We start from the raw sequence: 22,790 nt of genomic DNA, 5'->3' as shown, positions 1-22,790 counted from the left end.
GTAGGTAGGGCATTTCAAATGGTGAAAAACAAGCACGAATTGTCTATTTTATGTTTAATTCTTGTTTAGAAAAAAGTGAACCAAGAGAATACAAAAATGCTTTTAAAACTTCTATGTGATGCATGGGTTTTATTTTTAGCTGGCACTCAGTGCTGTGTGGAATACTCCCCATGCTTTATCACACGCCATCTTTACATTAGCCCAGCTGAGTGCATTCTGTTTACACTGCCAGGTAGACCTCAGACAGCTGAGCAGTGCGCCAGAGTCCACTCATGGGGGAGTTGCTGCTAGACCTGCCGCCACTCAATTCCAGATCTATGCCTTCAACTACAGGCCCATTTGGATACAAGTTTCTAAAATTGAGAGCCAGTGAGCAGGATCTGCAGCTAAAAGTACTTTTAAGCAAGTCTGATGACCAGAGTTTGATTCCTGGAAACTTCATGAAAGTGTCTGACGCAGAAGCAGTGTGTATCTCTAACTTAGCATGCCTCTAGTGAGATGGAGGTACAATCACCCAGAAGTTTGTGAGCAGCTAACCAAGAGTCTGAAGAGAGACTCTGACTCAGGATCGAGGTGGAAGTATAAGAAGTTGTCCTCTGACCTCCAAACATGATCTGAGATGCATGCATGTACAAAAAAGAATAAATAAAATTAAAATTTTTAACTGTAGGTTTGAGAAGTTATACATAAAAGAATCTGTACTTTTATGTAAGTACAAAACAAGAAACACAAAAATAAGGATAAGTTTCTGATTGCCCATAAGATCAACTTGTAAAAAACTGAAGCGCTACTCATTTTGGATCTGACTATTCAACTGAGGAAAACTATCAGAATGTTCTAAGACGGAGTGTCCATCCATCCCTCACATGAGGCATATACAGATAACATCTCCACTACATAGCAGTAATGTGCTAGGAAGAACCCAGGACAGAAATGATCCAGAGACATGTAAATTGGGAGGATGGTCACTGCATGGGAAACACAGTGAGAAAAGAGGGGCTAGAAGAGAAGAGATGGAATGGAATCTACTCAGACAAGGCAAAGCATTCCTCCCAGGAGCTGGAAAGGGAAGCACCAGGTAGGAGGACACACATGAACCAAACACTAAAGAGATGAGAACCTGAAGGAAGGTCAGGGTGGTTCAAGGCAGCATGGGCTAAGAAGGACATACCAAAGCCTAGGTTGGAGCAGTGTGCAGAGGTGGCAACCTGCAAACTGTATGGCACACTAAAGATGTGGGTTGTATCTGAGAGCAAGGAGTTGACTACAGCAAAAAGACGTAGAAACACTTAGCTTGCACACCCAACAACCTGGCTGAGAGTGGATCTCAGCATGGACAGGAGGTACCACTAAGGTCTGAGATCTTTTCTGCACTCCTGCTGGCAGGTGATGGTGGGCAGGACTAGGGTAGCACTGGGAAGGCACAGACATCCCGGGGGTCAATGGGCAAGGTGATAGGACATGAGTGAAGATGGCTAACCTTGGGATAATGCTAAGGCTCAGATGGTACAGGTTACTCTTTGGATGGTAAAGTTTCAGGCTGTGAATTTAAAGATGTCATTTTATTAAGAGGAAAAAAAAATTTCTAAATGTTTATTCCCCAAAGAAGAAACTTACTGCTGCTGAAGTACTAACATTCACTCATCTGTGCTTGCTCCCAGCCATAACTCACCTGGTTCCCGACCAATAGTAAGTGTTCTCCAAGGACAAAGTCTTTGAGCATGTCTTCCATCACTACCATGTGCTTAAAAAAAAAAAAAAGGATACAATCAAGGTCAAATAAGAAAGGCAGCTAAAGAGGTGTTATCTTAAAGAGTAGCACATATATTACAATACAAAAGGAACTGGCTAAAATTAAAACACATTTTTTTTAATTGTCATTGGAACAGGTTCTCTCTATGTAACCCTGGCTGTCCTCAACACTCTATGTAGACAAGGCTGGGACAACTCAGAGATACACCTGCCTCTGCCGACTTAGTTCTGGGCTTAAAGGTATGTGTTACTGTCATAGTCCCACATTGGGGTGACATCTGGGGGTCCAGCCTTGATGGGTTTGTATGTTCCAGGGTAGGGGTGTGTGGATTAGAAATGTTAGTATGAATAGACAGAGACACAAAGAAATACAGAGGCATAGTGCCCGGAGGGCAATCCAGTGAATACTGAAAGCACTTGTATTTTTTTATTTCTTATGATCCTTAAATACACCAATCCACAAGAAAACAAAAGATTTTTTTTATCATGATACAAGGAACAAATAAAGTGATTACCATCTTAATATCCAAAACACCAAGTAACTGCACCTACGTCAAAATATCTTTGTTAGTAGTCACACATCTGGGTGCCATGAATACAAAGTGGCCAGGTCAGTTCCTCCTTGACTAAGGTCAGAGAGTTTAAGTCTATTCTTGCTCCTTCAAGGTTGTTGATTGGAGATTTGACTTAATGTGTGGCTTGCACAGGGTTATGACATACTACAAACCTGGCTGTAATTTAAAACATATTTAATGATTTGGATAAAAGTAAGGTAAGTAATCAATTAGGTCACCAATATTGCAAACTTCAATTTGAGCAAGAGCAAACTACTGACCAATATTTCAAATAATTTTATAATTCAACTCAAATATATTTATTTATATTCTGCAGAATGGGCTTATAATTAATGTAATATTTAAATTGATGCTTACTAATATAAGTAACACATGCTACCAAAAGCAATCAAATACCTCCGTTTTGGACTTTCTTTTAAGTGTACATTTACACATGTATACACAAACATATATATATATATATATATATATATATATATATATATATATACACACACATATACACACACACACACACACACACATTGGTTTTTTGAGACAGGGTTTCTCTATAGCATTGGGACCTGTCCTAGAACTAGCTCTTCTCGAACTCACAGAAATCAGCCTGCCTCTGCCTCCCAAGTGCTGGGATTAAAAGCGTGCACCACCACCACCCAGCTACGTTTTTATATATAAGATAAAATTTAAAAATATACATAAGTATATATAGTTTGTAAACTATACATTAACAAAAAGAAGGAAAAGCACCCAAGAGAAGGCACCAGAAACAGACCCACTTGTTCACACACTTAGATCAACCACTTACTCACAAAGCTATGCAGAGTCTTAGAATTAAAAAGGTACTTTCTACGTGCCATTATTTTTCATTCAAGTTATGACACAGTATGACAAAAGGACAACAGAGTTTCTCACAGCAGCCACAGAGGAGACTGCACTGCTCTTTTGTGTACCAAGAAATAGGACACAGGTAAGTAGGTTACAAAGGCTCATGGGACAGCAACAAGAGCTGCGTCCCAGCAGAGTCTCAACCCCGAGTCTCTCTTCTTGATGTCTAGACCAAATCAACAACAGCCCGAAGTGTTCAGATTATTTAAATTCTCTATTTTTGAAACAAAAATCCTTTTATAATGTATACATGCTACACATATTTCTTAGAATTTTCCTGGTTTGCTTTTCTTGATATTTTTTGACATTCAAAACTTGTCAAATTCTATAACCAAATAAAAACTAAAAGTTATTTTTTTCACCACTTTCAAGAACAACAAGTACAACGGTACTTCTAGTTTTCTTAAATTAGATATACCGGGGAACTAAAATTTAAAAAGGTTTTAAGTAAAATGAATACATTCATTTTTTGTCTTTCTGGAACATTAAAAATAAGAAGCGTATTAACAGTATAAAGACTGTCCTAAAGTGAACAAGTGTGGCTGTCCTTGAGGAGAGGGACCTGGGCGTCACTAACACTGGAGACACTGGAGAGCCGTCAGCTCAGCCTCCACTCTAAGTCTCTCGCACATCCTTCTGCTGCAGACCTTCACCGCGTGTGCCTGCTGACTTGGGCCCTGTGCTAAGGCTAAGGCCACTGCCAACACAACGAGTACTTGGGTCTCTGCAGCACCACGGGCAGGTTCTCCCTTCTACCCATCTTCCTGCAGTTCTGATCTTTGCTCTTTCTCATCATCTCCCTGGCTACTTTCGCTTGGATGCTCAGGATATGACAGAGTGGGTCAGTGCATGGCACATGTGCACCCATGTATATACATGAAATCACAAAATGTAAAAAAAGAAAAAACAAACAAAACTTGCTATTTTTCAGCTGTAGGCGATTGTAACTTTGAGCAGGCAGTCTGTAGGTTTCCTTGGTGAAGTGCAAACGTGCTTGAAATCTGTCACGGATTCCATCAGTGAAGTCCGAACAACGGCACCTCCTCAGGCACCAGCCTCATCACTTGACACTCTGCAACTGGAATCCAAGAATCTGTGGACTGAGTTTTCTGAAACCTTTCCGGTCAGCATCCATCATCTCATTTTGTTACTACAGCAACCTGCATGTACCTCCATCACACTATATAGCAACACAACCATATATACTTCTTAATCTGTATTTTCCATTAGATGAAAAGCAATTGAGTCCTGGAGATGCATCTGTTTGTGTAAACCTTTTAATTTTGGGACCCCAATACCTTAAGGACAAGCCTAATCTCTGGTATTTATTTTTCTGGTCTAAAGTTCCTTCGACTTATTAAAATGCTATTAATCTCATTATTCTCCAATTTCTCCTTACTGCTCCATGGATCATATTCCATAATAAAGGTTTAATGAAACAAACTCCTTAAAATGAATGCTCAAAATCTTATTCATCTTTTTAATTCTCTTGACACTTATTTAAAATGTGCTAGAAACTTCTCTGGAGACAGCAGGTAAAAGAAAACACCAGGGGAGAAACATTCCAAAGACCCTTTCAATGCACTGTGGGAAGGGGACAACAGGCCATCAGAGAAAAGACGGATTGGCTATGCCCTCCACCTGTAAGTGACATGAAGGCTCCTGCTTCTACAGTGACGCACAGCATAAATGAAGCAGCAGTGCCTACTACAGAAGCAAACTGCATTAAGTCGCACCCCCAGAACTGCAGCAACTAAAATCCTTATTAATGAGGGATTCATCGCGCTTTGGGGGCGTGGGCGAATTTGAAGACGGTTACAGTAAGGCCCTCAGGGCATCTGTGGAAAATTCACTACAGATCTGCAGTCTGCAATGTCTGTGTCACCGATGCCATGGCAACAGACACCGTTCAAGGACACAATGGTCTTCCTTCCTACTGAACTTTCTACATTCTTACATGCTGTGAGGGCTTTTCAACCTCAGCTGATTTGGAGTTTTTCCAACTCTTATAATAATTTAACAGTTTTTTTCTCCTTTTCACATTTCTGCTATGCGAAATGTGGACAGACAACACTTAGAAATATTGTTCCTTTAAAATTTAAATTTATTTTATGTGCATTTGTGTGAAGGTGTCAGATCTCCTGAAACTGGAGCTACAGACAGCTGTGAGCTGCCATGTGGGTGCTGGGAATTAAAACAGGGTCCTCAGGAAAAACAGTTAGTGCTCTCAATCACTGAGCCACCTCTCCAGTCCACTATTGTTCCTTTTAACAAGGTTTTCAGTTTTACATCATAGATAAGAGTATTTTACTTCTATCTATATAACTTGATATATAGCTAGATACAGGACGCACCTTCTGTGAGCTGCAGGGAGGACTGAACTAGGAGCCGAAGTGAGAGCCAGTAGGTCTGCTTTAATTCAATAAGACATTTTACTGGCCTCAAGCACAGCCATGAAACGTGAGTACACACAACATGCATATATTTAAATCCATAGCAATAACTCCTAATTTTAACCATTGGAAAGAAATTTAAACCTTATTATCACTGTCATTAAAACAGTTCAGTCCTTTATTTTGCCTTACTTGAACTGAATTTAGGACATCGTGACCACAATGAAACATCAGTGTCATCTGGACAAGAGTTGACTACTACGATGTGATTAGCCCGAGACCACAAAGCAATGTCCTCACCTGAACGTTGTCATAGAAGAGAACGTCAGGCACCTTCATCTTCTCCTGGGCATTGTACACTGGTGCGCTGACAGCGCCAATCCTCAGAGACCCGGACACTATCTCACCTGAACATTTGGTACAGGGTACAGGATTAGTCACAGCAATGCCTACAAGTATCCAGAGAGTTCTATAGTCTGGCCAACCACCCTGCCAGGCAGCTTCAGGATTTTAATTAAACAGCTGAAGGATAAACTAAAACAACTAGCTCTCCAATTTGGAGTGTAGACCCAGTACAAGTCCACAAAGGGCGAGCAGGAGGGTGGCAGTGCAGCAGCTTACACAGCTCTCTGCTGAGACAACACACGACAGCAGGCCCCACAGCATCCCTGCGGGCTCAGCTCATGGAGGCTTTAGGATCATTCTGCTCACACAATCAATGTTTACTGATAACATTTCAACTACAAAAGGGACATGCTGGGAGAAAGTAGGCTTGCTGTTTTTCCAGAAGTCTCACAGGGTGCTTCTGTTAGAGTAAGCCTGCCAAGGCTGTTAGCCTTGTAGGCTTGAAGTCTAGTTTTGATATCATGACCAAGGGCAAATATAATTTCAGGAGAACATAAACTTGTATTCTGATCAAAAGCTAGAACTGTTAAGTATGACCCTGCAGTGTAGGTGCAACTCTCACTGAGACTACGCTACACTGACGGCCATCATGTCACCTGGACGGAGACCTGCACGGAGTACTAAGCCCGTATGAGGCTGTTCTGTGAGCTCAGGCTCGTGACCAGGAGAAGGACTTAAATGCATTCTCCACGAGATTGGTAGCTTTCAAGATGAATAGAGCAGTCAAGTGAACAATCTTCTCATTCAGGTCCCTGATCCCCGACAGGAAGCCGAGACGGACACTGCTGGCGCTGACCTTTCCCAGACCAAGCACTCTACCATCTGATGACATAGTCTTTCTCTGTGTACGCTACCAGCTCTGAGCAAATTAATATTCTACACATCTCAGGGTTATTCTGTCTCTGAGTGGCCTCTGCACATATGTTCAGATCTATCAGTATCAAATTTATAATTATTTTTTTAAAAAGGCATTCCATTTCCTCAATAGTAAATCCTTGGTTCAGTATAGCCACAGTGACTGAAACACCTACCACAGCCACAGCCACTACAGTCCTGGTGGAGAACGGTCACTTGTGCTTTGAGAAGACAAGTACAATAAACATGGAATCTTTTCCTGTGCTCTAACTTCAGAACAGGAAACTTTCAGAGTGTGCTTCTCCTCATGGCTATGCAGAAGAGAGGTGGAGGTGGCAGAGCGGCTGACTGGAAGGGGAGGGCATACAGCCGGCTCCCCTTAGTCTGTGTCTCCCTAGAAAATGCTCCCTGATGCGCCCCACAGGAAACTTCATGGCCCTCAGAATACAATGCTGTACAAAGAAAACAGAATTCTAAACTATATGGTGAAAACATTTGGAAAAATGTATTTGTCAAAATTAGACAAGTTGATTCCATCCGTGTCAAACTGACTCTTGGCGGGGAGGGCGGCTGGGACTCACTGAAAAAAGCGATACCAAAAGTTCAGTTGTAAAATGGCCTTCAGACTGCTTCTTTTAGGAAAGACATAGACTCACTTCATCAGTGCAATACACAAAACAAAAGGATTGTATTGACACTAATAACACAAAATGTTTGATTGCCGTTGTTTCCCGAATCTAGCCAAGCCGAGTACTTACACTTGTAGTCCTCCAGCTCTGGCTCCAGGCCATCGCCAGCACTTATTTCTATCGCGGCGTCTGCCAGATTCTTCTCCAGCGCTGACCGAGCGAGGCTTGGTAAGAACCTAGTGAGAGAATGGAAGTGCTCTGATTAATTCATTGTTTTCTTTGGTTCTTAAATAACTTTTAACATACATACTTCACTAACTACAACCGAGGAAAAATGTGTACCTATGAAATATAATGCATAAAATTTTAGTATAAATATAAATTTAAAGTCTGTGTGAAGCATATGCTTGTGTAATCTTTAATAACTAAGCTTATTTGTAATTAGCAATATTCATTAATGTACATTTTTCAGATTATGATGAAATCATCTCTTTCATAAATGGATTTTATACACCTCATATTTCTTGTTTGTTGTATAAGGGGCACATCAATTTTTCTTAACTAAAACAGCAACATTTTAGCCTACTCTAAGTTGTCAATTACAAATTTAAATCAGAAGAGGTAGATTAATGAGGTTTTTCTTATTTTCTAACACAAATTCCTGAATGAAAGATTATCTGGTTTTGTTTCCTTCCATTAAGAAATCTCTCTGTTCTAATTTTATAAATATGTTGTCAAAATAACAATCTGGGAAGAGACAGAGTCTTCAACTACAAAGGCACCATAAGCATCACGGCTTGAACAGTTTCCTACACAATGTCATATTTAGAATTTATGATGGCAGCGAAGCCACGGAAAGGCTCTTCAGTCAGTGATTGCCTGGGCTGTACTAGTATAAAGCCATGGCTGTATGCTCCGATGTCTCAAATAAACCATCTGAATTCAGGTTCACACAGTATTAAAGCTTTGTGGATGGTCCCCTCCCCTTGAGAACAAACCCCTAGTAGTAGAAGGGTGGCGTGAGCCCAGAGGCATGTGAACCAAGGGTGTCAGACACTGGGTATTATTCCCTGTGCCCAGAAGATTCTGAGCCGCAGACCTGACACTGTCTACCCACTGCCTTCCCTGGGTCCCACAAGATCACTAAGAGGAGCTACACCTCTAGACTGCGTCTCATCAGTTCCGCAGGCCACGGCAGATCTTATATCACTGCTTTGTGATATAAAACCAGGCCCCACCTTTTCTCCCAAACCTCACTGTGTTTGAGTCCTGTTTCTTGAGTCTTTGCCCTGGCATCATTCCCAAGCTTCCTATCACAGCTGTTCCCGAATCTGGGGCTATTAGGCCTTTGTGGGCATTTCTACCACCCCGTTAGGTCACCTGGACTGATATGGACCACACAAGGTTTTGACTTGTCTACTAATAACTATTCTTGGCACCCCTGACCTTCACATTGTCTACCCACAAATCTCAGGTTGGCCCTATATTAGACATTGCTGGCCTTCTGTCTAAAGAAGAGAGAGATATAGGAAGGGGGAATATCAACATTAGGTTCAAAAGACCAGATGAGTGGTATACTGCAGCAACCCCAGGAAATGGAAGGCTGGGTGGAAGGGTGACAATCAGAGCTAATCAGAGCTTCATAATGGATATTAAGGAGTCTACTCGGAATGTATAATGAAGAATTCTTAAATTTACAAACAGCATTAGATGACTTAAGATAGCAGGCCTATCTGACAAATGTAGCTTAGAATATGTGGTTACTTATTGTGTGTAAAAGTTATTAATACAGTTTCAAAGCTTGAAGTATTTAGGTTAGGCAGTTCTAGAAATAGAATTCAGTATTTCTGCAAATGCATTTAAATGCAATTGTTAATATCTAGTAAACTTACAGTTAAATGAACTGAGAGAAAAGTCTGAAGAGGATTAGGTATTTTTAATCACATTCTTAAAGAATGGAACCGGCTTTTAAGTTCAAGCAGTCACTAGACAGTCAGTCTCTACAAGCAAAACCGTTCCTGGGGACAATAAAAAAATCATGTCAATAACTGTTAAACACTGGGTATGATTACTTATCAGGTTTGTGGATTTTAGAATTAATTATGTAACAGTTTACAAAGTGAAATCTTACACACATACTATTAATTTTATACATTTTGGAATCTTTAAAAAATGCATGTAACTCAATTTTGGGTGGTAGGAATAATTTCTTCATTACTCCACTTTACAAGACCGCTAATTTTTACTTCCGATTGGATTCTTATAGCTCTCTCCAAAATCTTACCACTAAAGAATCAATTCCTCAAATTTTTTTTAGAAGTGCATAAGCCAATGTAACGTAAAATAAAGAACAGAGTAGAGCTCCTCTTGCAGCGACCGTCAGTCCCTCGACAGAAGAGGCACTTTTAGGACTCAGACGGATGGGTTTGGAGCATCTAAAAACCGAAAGCCTGCAGTTCCTGTGGCTACACGTAGAGCAGAGGGGAAGGACTAGGAGTGGAGCGGGCGACAGCCCAAGGCTTGGCAGCTAGAGCTGCCTCTCCTAACCCCATCTACTCCCAGAAGGCTTCACTGGTATCTTATGAAACTATTCTCATTTTGCCTGAAATTCTCAATGAAATTAGTTTCTTTTCATTGCCTCGACATGAAAAGAGGTTATTAAAAAGAAAAAAAAATGAACCAATTGTCTCCTTGGTTCTTTCCTGCTTCTGTGCTGCTCTGAGGCTGGCGGGAAGAAGCCTTGACTGCAGCTGTCGTAAAGTCAGCAGATGAGGCATGAGCAAGAGGCTGCTGAGTGTGAGCTTCCACTGCCGTGGACCACAGGCAGAGAACAAGGTCCTTTGATCATAACACTATCAAAGAAGGTAAACAGTAAGTATTTTAAGACTCTGAAGTATATCAACAATCCACAAAACTTCAGAGAATATTTTTTTTTAAAAAATTAAGTATAGAATGGTAACCAGTCTTATTTCAAGTTTGACTTCCCTAACTAATAAAATGGTCAGCATCTCCCCAAGTGTTAACCAGATACTGGAATAGCTCATTCTCTGCATCCACACCTATCCGAACCTTGCTCAGCTGGGATGGAGTCCGTTCCTTTCGAGCCTGCAGGCTCTGGGTGCTAGTCCATCTCTGGTCACCAACTCTGTCAGACATGCTCCCAGAGGGTGGCTTTTAACTCTCACAGTAGTTACAATCCGTTGGCACATATCCAGAGTTTACAGTTTTTATAAAACAATGGAAAAGGGTTAACATTAACCCTTTGTTGGTGTGTCATTCATTTCTACATTAAAAATGACACTTCTCACATACACTAAGCTCTACAAGTCTGTGGCTTCTACAGTTTCATAGTCTCCCTGGAGCAACATGGTTATGAGGAATGCCGCGACACGACAGACAGTATCTTCCTGCACAGACATTTTCCTTAGCTACTTTTGGAACTTTCTATTTCCGTGCCGACTTGAGAGTGACTTCTCCAGCTCATTGTGGGATTCTGACTGCACTTGCAGACAGTGAGGAGTACATTCTCTAGCAGTCAATCTCCTCTTCTGTGCAGGCCCAAGGACAGCTTCACTCGGACGGCCATCAATAGATTGATTCTGCCTTCCACAGAACTGCATGTCTTTGATTTAATTGACTCACAGTAGCAAAAGCACAAGAATGTCATCGATCTGAGCACACAAAGAACTTTATTAGACTGTTGGCTCTAGTAACTTACATGATTATCTCTTGGATACTTTTACTATAACTAATCATGCTATCTTGGGTACTGGATGAAAATGTGGAAGATAATATATTCATTTTCTCCTAATGTTTAAGGAAATATGCCAAGTATTTGACCAGGAGAAATGTTTGCTGCTTAAATTTGCAGCAGTCCTTATCAGGCTGAAGAACTTTGTGTTTACACATGGTTTACTAAGAATATTCCTGGTTCACTGAGAGTTCGGTTATGGCTGGGAAATTAGGTTTCATCAAATCTTTTCTTCTCACTTATATTACAGTAACTTAAAAATAGGACATCTAATCCTTCTGAAATTTACTGTTGCTGTTCTCAAGTCATCAGTCTGATCCTTGCTCCCTTGTAGGCTTTCCTCTGGAAATGCTTAGCACTGTCCTTGTGTCTGTGCATTACTGTCAGACCATGGGAATTTGTTTTAATTTGCCCCATTCGTGAACAGACACATTCAACACATAAACTCAGACTTTACAGTTCTAGAACACTCTTAGCTGGAATCTGCTGGAATAATACCCATCTCTTATTCTTTCAGGAGATTGGGGTGTAGTTTAGCAAGCACAGTATGTTGGGCTCAGTCCCCAGCAAAACCCACAGAAGCTCCATCAGGCAGATGCCAGTCTTCCTCATGGTATCTTTCTTTGCTGGCAGCCCTGCATGGTTGGATCTTTCGTGCCAGCTCCCGTCACTGCGGTGCTCCCGTAACACTAATGTCACTGCCATCAGCCCAGGTTTCTTTTATTTCAAAACTTTGATTTCAATTTTTTTTTGTTCAGTTTTTCTTTCAAATTCACCAACTGGTTTCCTTTATCCTAGCTTTAAACTTTCCTAACGTTTGCGCCTTTTGAAGGATCCCCATTAGGTGATTTCAAACGTTCTACTCTGAGTCCCTGGAGTTCTATTTCTGAATGTCCTATCTGCAAAATCTCCTACATATTTCTTTCTCAAGAACAGTGTAACCTAAGAAAGTCATTATTATGTCTAAGTGTTTTGCCTGCTTATTATGTCTGTGCACCACTTGTTTGACGAGTGTCCAGAGAGGACAGACGAGGGTGGTAGATCCGTTAGAACTAGACTTACAGATGTGGTGAGCCAACACATGAGTCCTAGGAATTGAACCCAGGTAGCAAGAGCAACCAATGTTCTTAATTGCTGCGTCATCTTTCCAACACCTAGCTTATCATATATTGTGACCTTATATTCAGATGGACTGTTTAGTACCTTGGGTAGTAGAACGATTGATACATAGCAGGCTTTAGGGTTGCTAATCTATGAAAGCCTATAGGTAGTTCAAAACTGAATGAGTTAACTTAAAATCGTACCCTGTGGTTATCACCCTAACAGTGTACCTACTTTCCCCAGGCAACATAGAGCACTGTATTTCCTCCAGGAGACTCTTTCCCAACCAAGGTTCCAGAGAGATGGCAAGCTTCCTCAGCTTTTCTCTGGTCACATGAGCAGAAACACTTTAGTCAACAAGGGCAGCCAACGTGTCTACTTTACTTTCCATGCAAGGGGCCCTGCTGAAGGTCCGCTATCTCATGACCATCCAGACCCACAGATCCTGCTTAAATAGACATTGAAATCCAGCAGTAGGCCCTATCCTATTTAAAAGTCTTCTCGGCAGCTAGTGCATCAGTCATTTTTTAGTAAGGTTTTACTTTTTTTGATTTTAATATCAGATATACTGATATAAAAGTTCTGCCTATACAATTTCTTAAAGTTTATGATTTAGTCATTTTAATTATGTTCACAGTTATGCAAGCATTGTCTCAAACAATTTTAGAACATTTGCTAGTTAAAAGGAAGATCCACAGGCATTCTATTTCCCAGTACCCCGAGCTTTAGAAAACTATGCTATATTTTGTTCTACTCTCAACTGTTACATTTTCAATGTATTTTACTTTATGTGTATTACTACTGAATCATATCCCATTGTATGATTGCCTCACACTTAATTCATCTATTAAGCAGTCAATGGACTTTTGAGTTATTTTCAACTTTACCTTTCCACATTCTCAACTTGAGGCTGTTTGATATTTATTCTCCTGACTTTGATTCTTCTTCATTTATTAGATTAATTCTTATTTCTTGATGCACTACTAGTTTCTAAGAAGATCTAGAAGCTGGTTCAGCAGGCAGCATTATTTGACAGGCTGTAGTGACTGTCGTATTCTAGCATATCCACCATGCTGTACTCCCCTAATCTTCTGCACTGCCTGCTCTGCTGAGCACCGTGTACTTGCATCTGTGCTCTCAGACCTATAAGCAGAATAAGTTCTAAGTAAAGGGATAATTGTCTGTACTTTCTGCACCTTATGACTTTAAAATATGCAGTTGATGCTTTTTCGCATCAAAAATTGTTTCTATGTCTAATATTGTTCTGTTTAAAACACAAGAATGGGATCTCTTATAACTATGAGTTATTCAAGGAATTATGCTGCAGACAGGCTTAGCTCAGCTGGACGCACCGCAGGGACAGAAAAGTCCAGTCACAGCACAAGGTGTTTCCAAGAAAGGCTGTCTAGGACACTGAAGTGTTACAAAAGACAATTACAAATTTTCTGAGCCAAATCAGAGTCTCCTTTTAATTCTTCTCATCACGGAATGAGTGGATAAGCATAATTACTATGATTAAAATAATCTTATCAAAGAAATGAAAACAGTGGATTAAAGTATATAAGAATAATCTAAGAGAAAACTCTCTATGCCTATTGAGAACTGTTACTAATCTTTTCTTATTAATTTTTTGTTTTTCAAGACAAGGTTTCTCTATGTAGCCCTGACTGTCCTAGAACTCCCTCTGTAGACCAGGCTGGCCTTGAACCCAGAGATCCTACCACCCTAGTGCTGGGATTAAAGAACATGTACCCCCATGCCAGCTTTCTTATTAGTATTCTATTGCTAGAGAATATATTCTCTTTAAAATTTTGTTTATTTTATGTATATGGTTGTTTTTGCCTGCCTGTATTGTCTGTGTACCATATGTGTACCTGGGATCCAAGGAAGCCCGAAGGAAACACTAGATTTCCCCATGACTAGAGTTATAGACAGCTGTGAGCTGTACTGTGGTGGCTGGGAATTGAACCTGGGTCTTCTGCAAGAACATCTAGTGCCCTTAATCACTGAGCTATCTCTCCGGCCCTTACTAGTATTTTAAAATAACTTCATACAAACATGATTTTGTGAGAAAATTCTGCAAGCCAATTTTCTTTTATAAACACTTCCCAATTGGTATATAAACTATTAGTATACACCAAAAAGGTGTTATTAAATTTAGCTACAGAATCAGTATTATCAAGACAAAAAGTTACAGAACAAATTTGGGGAGTAGCAACAAAACTCTTAGAGAACCTAGCGCAGAAGACCCACGAATGAGCATGCTATCTCAAACGCAGTATGATCCAAGGAAGAGACTAAAACCATTTGCCCATTTACAAAATACTGGTGCAATGTATTCAATTCATTCTTATCTTGTCTTGGCACTAGTTACTGAACTCAAGACATGCTCTACCACTACCGTATCTGACAACTGCCTTTATGCCTACATGAATATATCACATGTAGTCTATTCTAATATCAGAGCCAGACTGAAACATTATGTGGTTAATACAATACTTTTAACAGACTGTGGACAGAGACTGATGGGACCATTCTAGAAGAGGGTCAGAGACTTGAACTGTGACAACAGGCAAAATGGTTACCTGGAAAGGCAGGCTTTAGTAATGGCATCATGAAGATTTTCACTGGGATACTGCGACAGCCGGCGAGCGATCCGCAGCAGCTGCCGGGTGGAAAGCGATGCCGCCAAGGACTGTGCCTAGGAAAGGCAAGGACAGTGTGCTGAGAGTCTCACTTCGGCTGGTTACCGCCCCATAGATGGGTGTCACAGTACAGGACAGTTTCACTACTCTATAGAAGGTGTGTATCAATTAAATTCAATTGCAGTCTTTCAGTGGGGTGGGAGGAAGGTGGAAAGGCTGTTCTAAATGCAGGTTACACCTGCCTCCCAAACATCCCTTACGTACAATCGGCTATTCTGGCTTTTCGTCTTCACACAGCTGACTTGTTAAGATATTCTGAAAACGCTTAGAGCTCTAAGCAAATCTGTGGTTTCTGAAACAGAAGAAAGGAGTGTGGACAGTTTAGGTTCTGACCACAAAGATGCCAACTGGTTTAACACCTCAGTGGCAGACTGCTGTTGGAGCCCTCTTCTTAATACTGTTGCAATAATTTCATTGTTAGCCTCACTTGCCCCAAATTTCACTACTGTAGTGGCTTACACAGGGCCAAGGCCCTGGTAAGCACTTCATGACTACCCGTCGACTTGAGCGTGAAATTCTTTTGGCAGGCAGCACAGTAAGACATTACTGCTCACTGGCTTCACACTTAAGACAAGTCAGATTCTCATTAGGCATGTGATGTTGACTAATGACTTCATTTCTCAAGGCTGTTTCCTCATCTTTAAGATGACACTAACAGTATCCTCCCCTATGATTAAATTCTAAAATGATTCTACAGCAATTAGCACAGGTCAGGAAAACAGGGCTGCCTCTAGAATGATAGAGATAATAGGGAGCCCCACAAATGGAAGAGAAGATGGGGGAGGCCCTACAAATGGCAGAAATGATAAGGATGCCCAACAAATGACAGAGATAATGGGGGTGCCCCACAAATGACAGATGAGCCAGACGGCCTCCTCACAACAAAAGCAGTCAGATACATTCACAAAGAGGCATTGACATAATTTTAGTGAATTAGATTATTACAGTAATCTAATAATAATCAGATTACTGACCTAGTTCACAGCTCAGATCAATAGCATGGTTTAACTAAGCCACTGGAATGAAACCCATTTGGAGCTATTTGATCTGAGGGGCACTGCAGGCCAGAGTGAACTGCTACAAAGGGTGATGAGGGCAGCAAGGTGATCCTGAGAACCTTAGGGGCAAGAAGAAGCACTGAAATTAAAGGGCTCAAAATGGACAAGGGAAATTGTCCAAGACATGCTTGTATGAAATGAGCTCTGTGAGATCCCCAAAAGGAGCATCGATGATCCATTGTCAAGCATGCCACAGCTCTATGACATGTGGGTCTGCTGCCACTAGTGTCATGTTTCAGTGACAATATGACTTACACACCCTTTTGGGACCAGGTCAGGAAACATGACCAAAGTCTCCAATATTTCCCCCTCTTTAAACAAATTTCAACAAACTCTTTACACACAAACATTTGATGAATCCTGAATACTTGTTTTCAATAAATGTGCATTCTAGACATAGAGAATATTTAAATGTAAATAAACATACACTTCAGTTAAAAATAACACGTGCTTTAATGCTAAAATAAGTTAAAAGAAAACACACTGGCAAACATTACCAGGGCTTAAAGTAGTCCTGAGCTGTCAAGCCTGACTCCACCATGCCACCTTCCAGACGGCCTGCTCTCAAATACCCGTGGAGTGCGAGTGACTCCATGAATGACGTGAGCCTCATTCCTAAAGGCAGCAGCAGTGCTGTGTGCAGAGCAGTGTGTGAGCTTTACCAAAACAACCCTGTTCTAAGGCCTGACTTGACTGTCAGTAGTATGGGAAAGACAGCTGAGATCAGAAAGGGATGCTGCTTCAAAGGTGTCCCTCAAAAAGACCTACAGGATGCTATGACACCAAGATGAGAAAGGAAAGTAGCAGCAAATGCCCTCAATCCTTGCTAAGTGGCAAATGAGGAAGAAGGCAGGGCTGTGGATAAGCATTCATTACTATTCCAGAAAGCAGAGGATTCAGGAGTTCCCATCCATAATCTCTCAGACTATGAAAAGTTCCTATTTTAACCACACTCTCTCTGACAAATGGACCCCAACATGACTCTTCCAACGGTCACAGTGAACTAAGGGAACTTTCGAGGATCCAACATCACCGCCTTGTAACCTAATGCTACATGGGCTTCCCACCTCAACTCAGGCAACCCTGATGTCTTCTTACAGGCTCCAAGAAGAGTAATTCCTTCCCTGGATAGCACTGACTTCTTTACAATAACAAGACTGCTTAAAACACCAGAACCATTTCTGTTGAGCCATGTCAGTGGTGGATAAATCACTCAGTAACTCCTGCTCTTGGACTTTCAATTAAAAATTCAGCATGTACTTTAATTTTAAAAGTCCTAGTGTATTTAACATTGCACTATCAAATTTCTTACTGTAACTTTATCTTGCAGAAAGAAGGGTGAGAGTGTGAAGTACATTCCCTTGGTTACCATGGTTACGCAAGTTAAGAGCACACTCAAAGGGTTTTCATGTTAGCACAATTAGTACCTCAACTGCTTAAAATTACAAAAGATCTCATAAGAAATGAAAACAATTCTTTTCTTCTTCTCAAAGAATTACATATATATATATATATATATATATATATATATATATATATATATATATATATATATATATAAAAGTAACACTACCAGGGAGAGAAGCATCTGGAGAGGATCTCTTAATATATTAGTAATTAATTAATTTTCCATTCATTCCTCAAGGATTTTAGTATCTATTATCTGTCAGGATCCAGGTTAGGAAGTCAGAGGAGACTGAACAAGCCTGGGGAGTTGAAGTTCTAATTGAAGAGCTAAAAATAAGCTTCAAGGTAACTGTGATCAGTCAGCATCTTAGGTATTTGCTAGTGTCACAAAAGCAGACTTGAGGCACAAGCAGCTTCTGCTTAGGGGACTGAGATTGCAATCTAGCAGAATAAGGGCTCAGAGGAACATGTTAATGGAGAGGAAGCACATTCCAGGCATTTCTAAAGCAGACATTTTAATGGAAGCTAGAGTTAAAACAGCACAGGACTAAGTGTGGGCAGGGCTGAGGGGCTTCAGTAAAGCTGAGGCAATGGGACTGGCAGAGCAGCCAAGTCACAGAACCAACAGCCACTCGTGTGCTGTCCTCAGTGTACAGACAAAGGCAATGGATGTCTTAACCAGTGTGCAGAACAGGAGGGAATCTGGAAATGCACCGGCAAAGACCACTCCAAGGGCAACATGGGTATTCACTTATTCAGTCTTCTAACAGGTATCTGCTGACTGAAAAAAAAAACCCCAAGGGCAGACCACAAAGTGACTAAGGCGTGTCTGTAGTGACCAAGGGCATAAGCTCTGGGGAGACCCGAGGCAGGGGGTAAGATGACAATGACATGGCAAGGAAATCGCCTCGGAATCACAAGGACCTGGAAAAGACTGGCTGGAAATGTGACATCTGAGCAAACTAAGGGGGCAAGGGAACAAACCTAAAGCCACTGAGGTGAGGAAAACCGAGATGTCAATGTCTCAAGACAGGCACTAGTGTGTTCAAGAACAGGAAAGACTGCCTGCTAGCTAGCTTTCTCGGGGCCAGAAAGTACTTTGAAGATTGAGAGGGAAGAAAAGCATTCAATAGTCTTACCCAGCTGTGAACACTGAAAATTACAATGCCCAGCCTGGTAAGATGAGGCAATAGTGGCATGGCTGTTATGGATAACCAATAGCGTTGCGACTAGATCTAAGGTCTGTTCCACAGGAGGGAACTCAGACCTGGTACTGCACAGTTGGCCAGAGCTTGGGGCTGTGGAAGTCACAAGCCCTACTACTGTTTGGTTAAAAGGGCATAATGTCAATCTAGCTTCCGAATATTTGTTCTTATGTCCAGTGACTAGTGCAAGCCTCACCTCTACTCAGAGACACTTCTTCATGTAGTGGATGGTAGTTAGTTTAGAAACTAAAAACTGCTCAAAAGTTGGAGAATAAGTACCTAGGAGTGCTCAGCCCTAAACGAGACCCCCCCACATATACACACACACATGCACACACTCCAGTGGACGGTACCGTACATTAGTGTGTACATGGGCAGCACTAATTGGACTCAGTGGGTTATGAAGAAGGGGGAGGGGGAAGAGAAAAATAATGACGACAATGACATGAAGTTGAAATGGGGACTGGAGGTACAGAAAGAGCTGGAGGTGGCAGCTGGGAGGGGTGAGGGAGATATAATCTAAATACATTGTATTTGTATAAAAATTACTAAAGAATAAAATTTAAAACTTAGAAACAGCAAAGAAAATAACAAAGCTGAAGAGTAATGGGGAAAGTTGAGATGAGGTCCCAGAGTTAACTAGCAGGAGAACTGAGGCAATAGGGAAAATCTGTGTCCAATACACACACACACACACACACACACACACGCACACACACAAACTAATTGCTTTAGCTTATGAATGTTACTTTCTATGGTCAAAGTTGTCTTTGCAGATGAGATAAGAACTTCTAAAAGGGCCAGGTGGTAGTAGCACAGCACGTGGGAGGCTGAGACAGGTAGGTGGATCTCTGGGAGTTCGAGGCCAGTCTGGTCTATAGAGTAAGTTTCAGGACAGGCTCCAAAGCTACAGACAAACCCTGTCTCAAAACGCACCCTCCCCCAAAAGTAACAAAAAAGAATTTCTAAAAGAAGGACATTATCTTGGATTAATTTGGTGACCCCTAAATGTAATCTTATATATCTTTGTAAGAGGTGAGAGAAGAAAATTCAACACAGAAATACCAGGGGTGATGGGAATATAGAGGAAGGGTACCATGGGATCCTAAGTCAAGGAATGCAGGTAGAAATCACCCTAAGTTAGAAGAAACAAAGAAGAGGGTCCCAGGTTTGTACTTTCACGTTGGCTCAGTGATACTGACTTCAAAACTCTACAGTTCAGATTAAACATTTCATTAAGCCATGATTTGATAAAAATAATAATGGTAATTTGTTAAGCTTCTGCAGAAAGCTAACAGTAAGCCATGCAGTATGAGAATGGCTGGTGAAGGGTCAATAAAATGAAAGTATTATTCCAGGTCCAACATCTGGAAAGGTGATACAAGGACAATTGTCGTCTGTAGGTAACAGTAGATTTAAACATGGGGCTAACTGGAGAGCCCTGCTTCCAGAGTCAGTGGCGATATCAGGAAAGCACAGAGCAGTAAGGATGTCAAGGCCTCGGCTTTAGGTAGTTCAATAGATGGTTATAAGTCAGCAATGAGATCAGGAACAAGTTTAAGCATAATTATTTAAGAGACAGATCTATATGCTGAGTTTATAATGATCCTGAAGTAGCCGGTTCAACAGTCAAAGAAGTTGGTATTCATTAAGCAGCTACTAAGTGGATATTTTAAAACACAGGCTTTTATGCTTAATCATTGCACCCTTCTTATGAATATTTTATTCACATTATATAGATAAAAGCAAAGACAGAATTACTGCCCTTGGGTGAACAAGATGGCTCAGTGGGCAAAGGTGCCTGGCTGCCAGGTCTGACAAGCTGAAGGCAATCCCTGGAACCCACATGGTGGGAGGAGAGAAATGGATTGCTATAAATTGTCCTCTGACTGTCTTTCTCCTGAAATAGAAACACAATCTATTAGCAAACATACAGTAGAAGCTGAAGATAAAGGCATAGGCAATAGTTTAAAGGCAGAACTTAAAAAATAGAGGCTGCCCCTCTGCACATAGGATGGAGGGACAGAACAGAGCTCCAAAGACCTCAAGGGCCCCTCTGAAGCTAAGTCATTATCCATGGCTGAGCAAGGAAGTTACAACCGTGCTCGAGGCCCTGACATCAGGGTTACACTAAGCACAAGGCAAAGCACAGCATATGGGAGAAAAGCAGCAGCTAAAAACACAACAGGTGATCAGCAGAAAATGTGCAGGGCAAGCCCAGACTTACTGTCGGATCCTGGGTCTCCCTGAGTTTGTGTGTAACTGACAGCAATTTTTCCAAAGCGTCCTGAGGTACATTTGGGACCTATTTTATGAGAGAAGTAAGGAAAGACAGGAAGAAATGAGGACAATTCAGCCAAGAATTTTAGAAGAATGTTTTAACAAAGTCTCCAAGTATCAGGTTCACGTTGCAGTCATGAATGAAGTTGCTACTTCATCTTCTTAGCAAATACCTGAGGCCCGACATTCTTTTAAACAGCCAGGCAAATAAAACCAAGGCTAGAACCAATTCTTTTCTCAGCATGCAGCCAGACCACAGGCAGGACACTGGCATCGGGCACACCAGAGAACACCAGCCCCTGCTCTGTGAGCAACACGATTCTTCAGATCTAAGTGAGGCATTTTCTTACGAACCCCAAACTCCGACAGTGAAAAGCCAATTTATACAAGTTAATTATTGGTGTGATTTCAGGCATATATTATATGATCTGAATACATCTGACTACGACGTGGGCTAAAGGACTCCTGTGTACAAAGTGGATGTGCTCAGGTTGTCTCTCTTCCTCAAAGACGTTTTAAAGAAATACTTGTTAGATGTGGTGCCTCAGGCCTCTAATTTCTACACCTGGGAGGCTGAGGCAGAAGGAATGCCAATAGTTCAAGTCTTGTATGGTCTACAGAGTGAAACCCAATACAAAAACTAAAAATAAAACCTACTTGATGGCTATGATCAACTCAATAAACTCGGAAGAACATCTGCACAAGCAATGCACATTTCTTTTAGTTATAACAAAATTTAGTGCATATAAAAATTTATAACTGTGAACATTTTTATTTAAGCAATAAGTTAATATTTTAATTTAAGACACGATGTAACCAAATGTGATGTCGGGCTAAGATGGACATTGAAATCACAGCGCTCACAGAAACCATGGAGCCCCAGTGACTACAGTCCTCAGGGATCTGGGCAGCTTCAAACGAGAGCAACAAGGGACACCAGCTGAGAACAGGCCTCACTCTTACCATTTCCTTTATCACCTGGATTTCTTCGCTTTTCACAAGTGGCTTCATGTGATGGAAAAAGAACATGGTTAAGAATTCTGGTCCCAGCCACTGCTGTGTGGTGCTTCCAACGACGGGGGGCTCTGCCAAAGCGATGATTCTGAAGGAGGGGTGGATGGGAAAAATGGATCTAGAGCAGGGAGAGAGAAAAATAAATGTAACCATTCGCAATAGGAACTGGGTCGTGAGACAAGGCGCTCAGCAATGAGATGACCATTCTATTAATAAGGACAAAGTTGTTATCCAAAGAATAGGCTTTGGCTGGGCAGTGGTGGTGCATACCTTTAATCCCAGCACTTGGGAGGCAGAAGCGGGCAGATCTCTGTGAGTCTGAGGCTAGTCTGGGCTACAGAGTGAGTTTCAGAACAGCTAGGGGTATTAAGAGAAACCCTATCTCAAAAAATTACAACAACAACAACAACAACAACAAAAAAAAAACATCCCAAGACTTTAAAAGTAAGAGAGTGGAATTAAGAGTAAGAGAATGAAAAAAAATACTGATCAAAGTACAACAGGTGCTTATGAAACTCAGCCCTCCCACAATCACTGCTTTGATGTGTTCTCATTTCTGTAATGCGTTAGCTCTGAAATTCCATGAAATGAAATCACAAAAAGTTCATACTCATCACATAGAGCCTGTTTGTTTATGTAGTCATCTAAGCCTTCTCAACATGCCCACTCTGTACAAACCACAGAGAAGCTAAAAAGCATTACTTAAGGTAGGGAGACTTTTAAAATACAGACAATTTAAGTAAGACATATGGGGTCATATTAAATTTATAATTAG

The 22,790-nt window shown here is 41.1% G+C and overlaps 1 protein-coding gene across 1 annotated transcript in view; it reads right to left on the bottom strand.

The window, feature by feature from the left end:
- Vwa8 (von Willebrand factor A domain containing 8) overlaps positions 1–22,790 on the bottom strand; it is a 327,640-nt gene that overhangs the window by 160,554 nt on the left and 144,296 nt on the right. The window contains exons 15-20 of the mRNA XM_048422107.3: positions 21,965–22,133; positions 20,949–21,026; positions 14,932–15,047; positions 7,624–7,730; positions 5,906–6,012; positions 1,673–1,744 (exon numbers count right to left, since the gene is read on the bottom strand). Of these exons, the coding sequence (XP_048278064.1) occupies positions 1,673–1,744; positions 5,906–6,012; positions 7,624–7,730; positions 14,932–15,047; positions 20,949–21,026; positions 21,965–22,133 (649 nt within the window). The remainder of the gene's footprint in view (positions 1–1,672; positions 1,745–5,905; positions 6,013–7,623; positions 7,731–14,931; positions 15,048–20,948; positions 21,027–21,964; positions 22,134–22,790) is intronic.

This window comes from Myodes glareolus, chromosome 12 (assembly GCF_982192425.1).
Source record: "Myodes glareolus chromosome 12, mMyoGla1.1, whole genome shotgun sequence".
In the NCBI taxonomy this organism is placed as follows: Eukaryota; Metazoa; Chordata; class Mammalia; order Rodentia; family Cricetidae; genus Myodes; species Myodes glareolus.
This window is presented reverse-complemented; position numbering and strand designations above follow the sequence as displayed.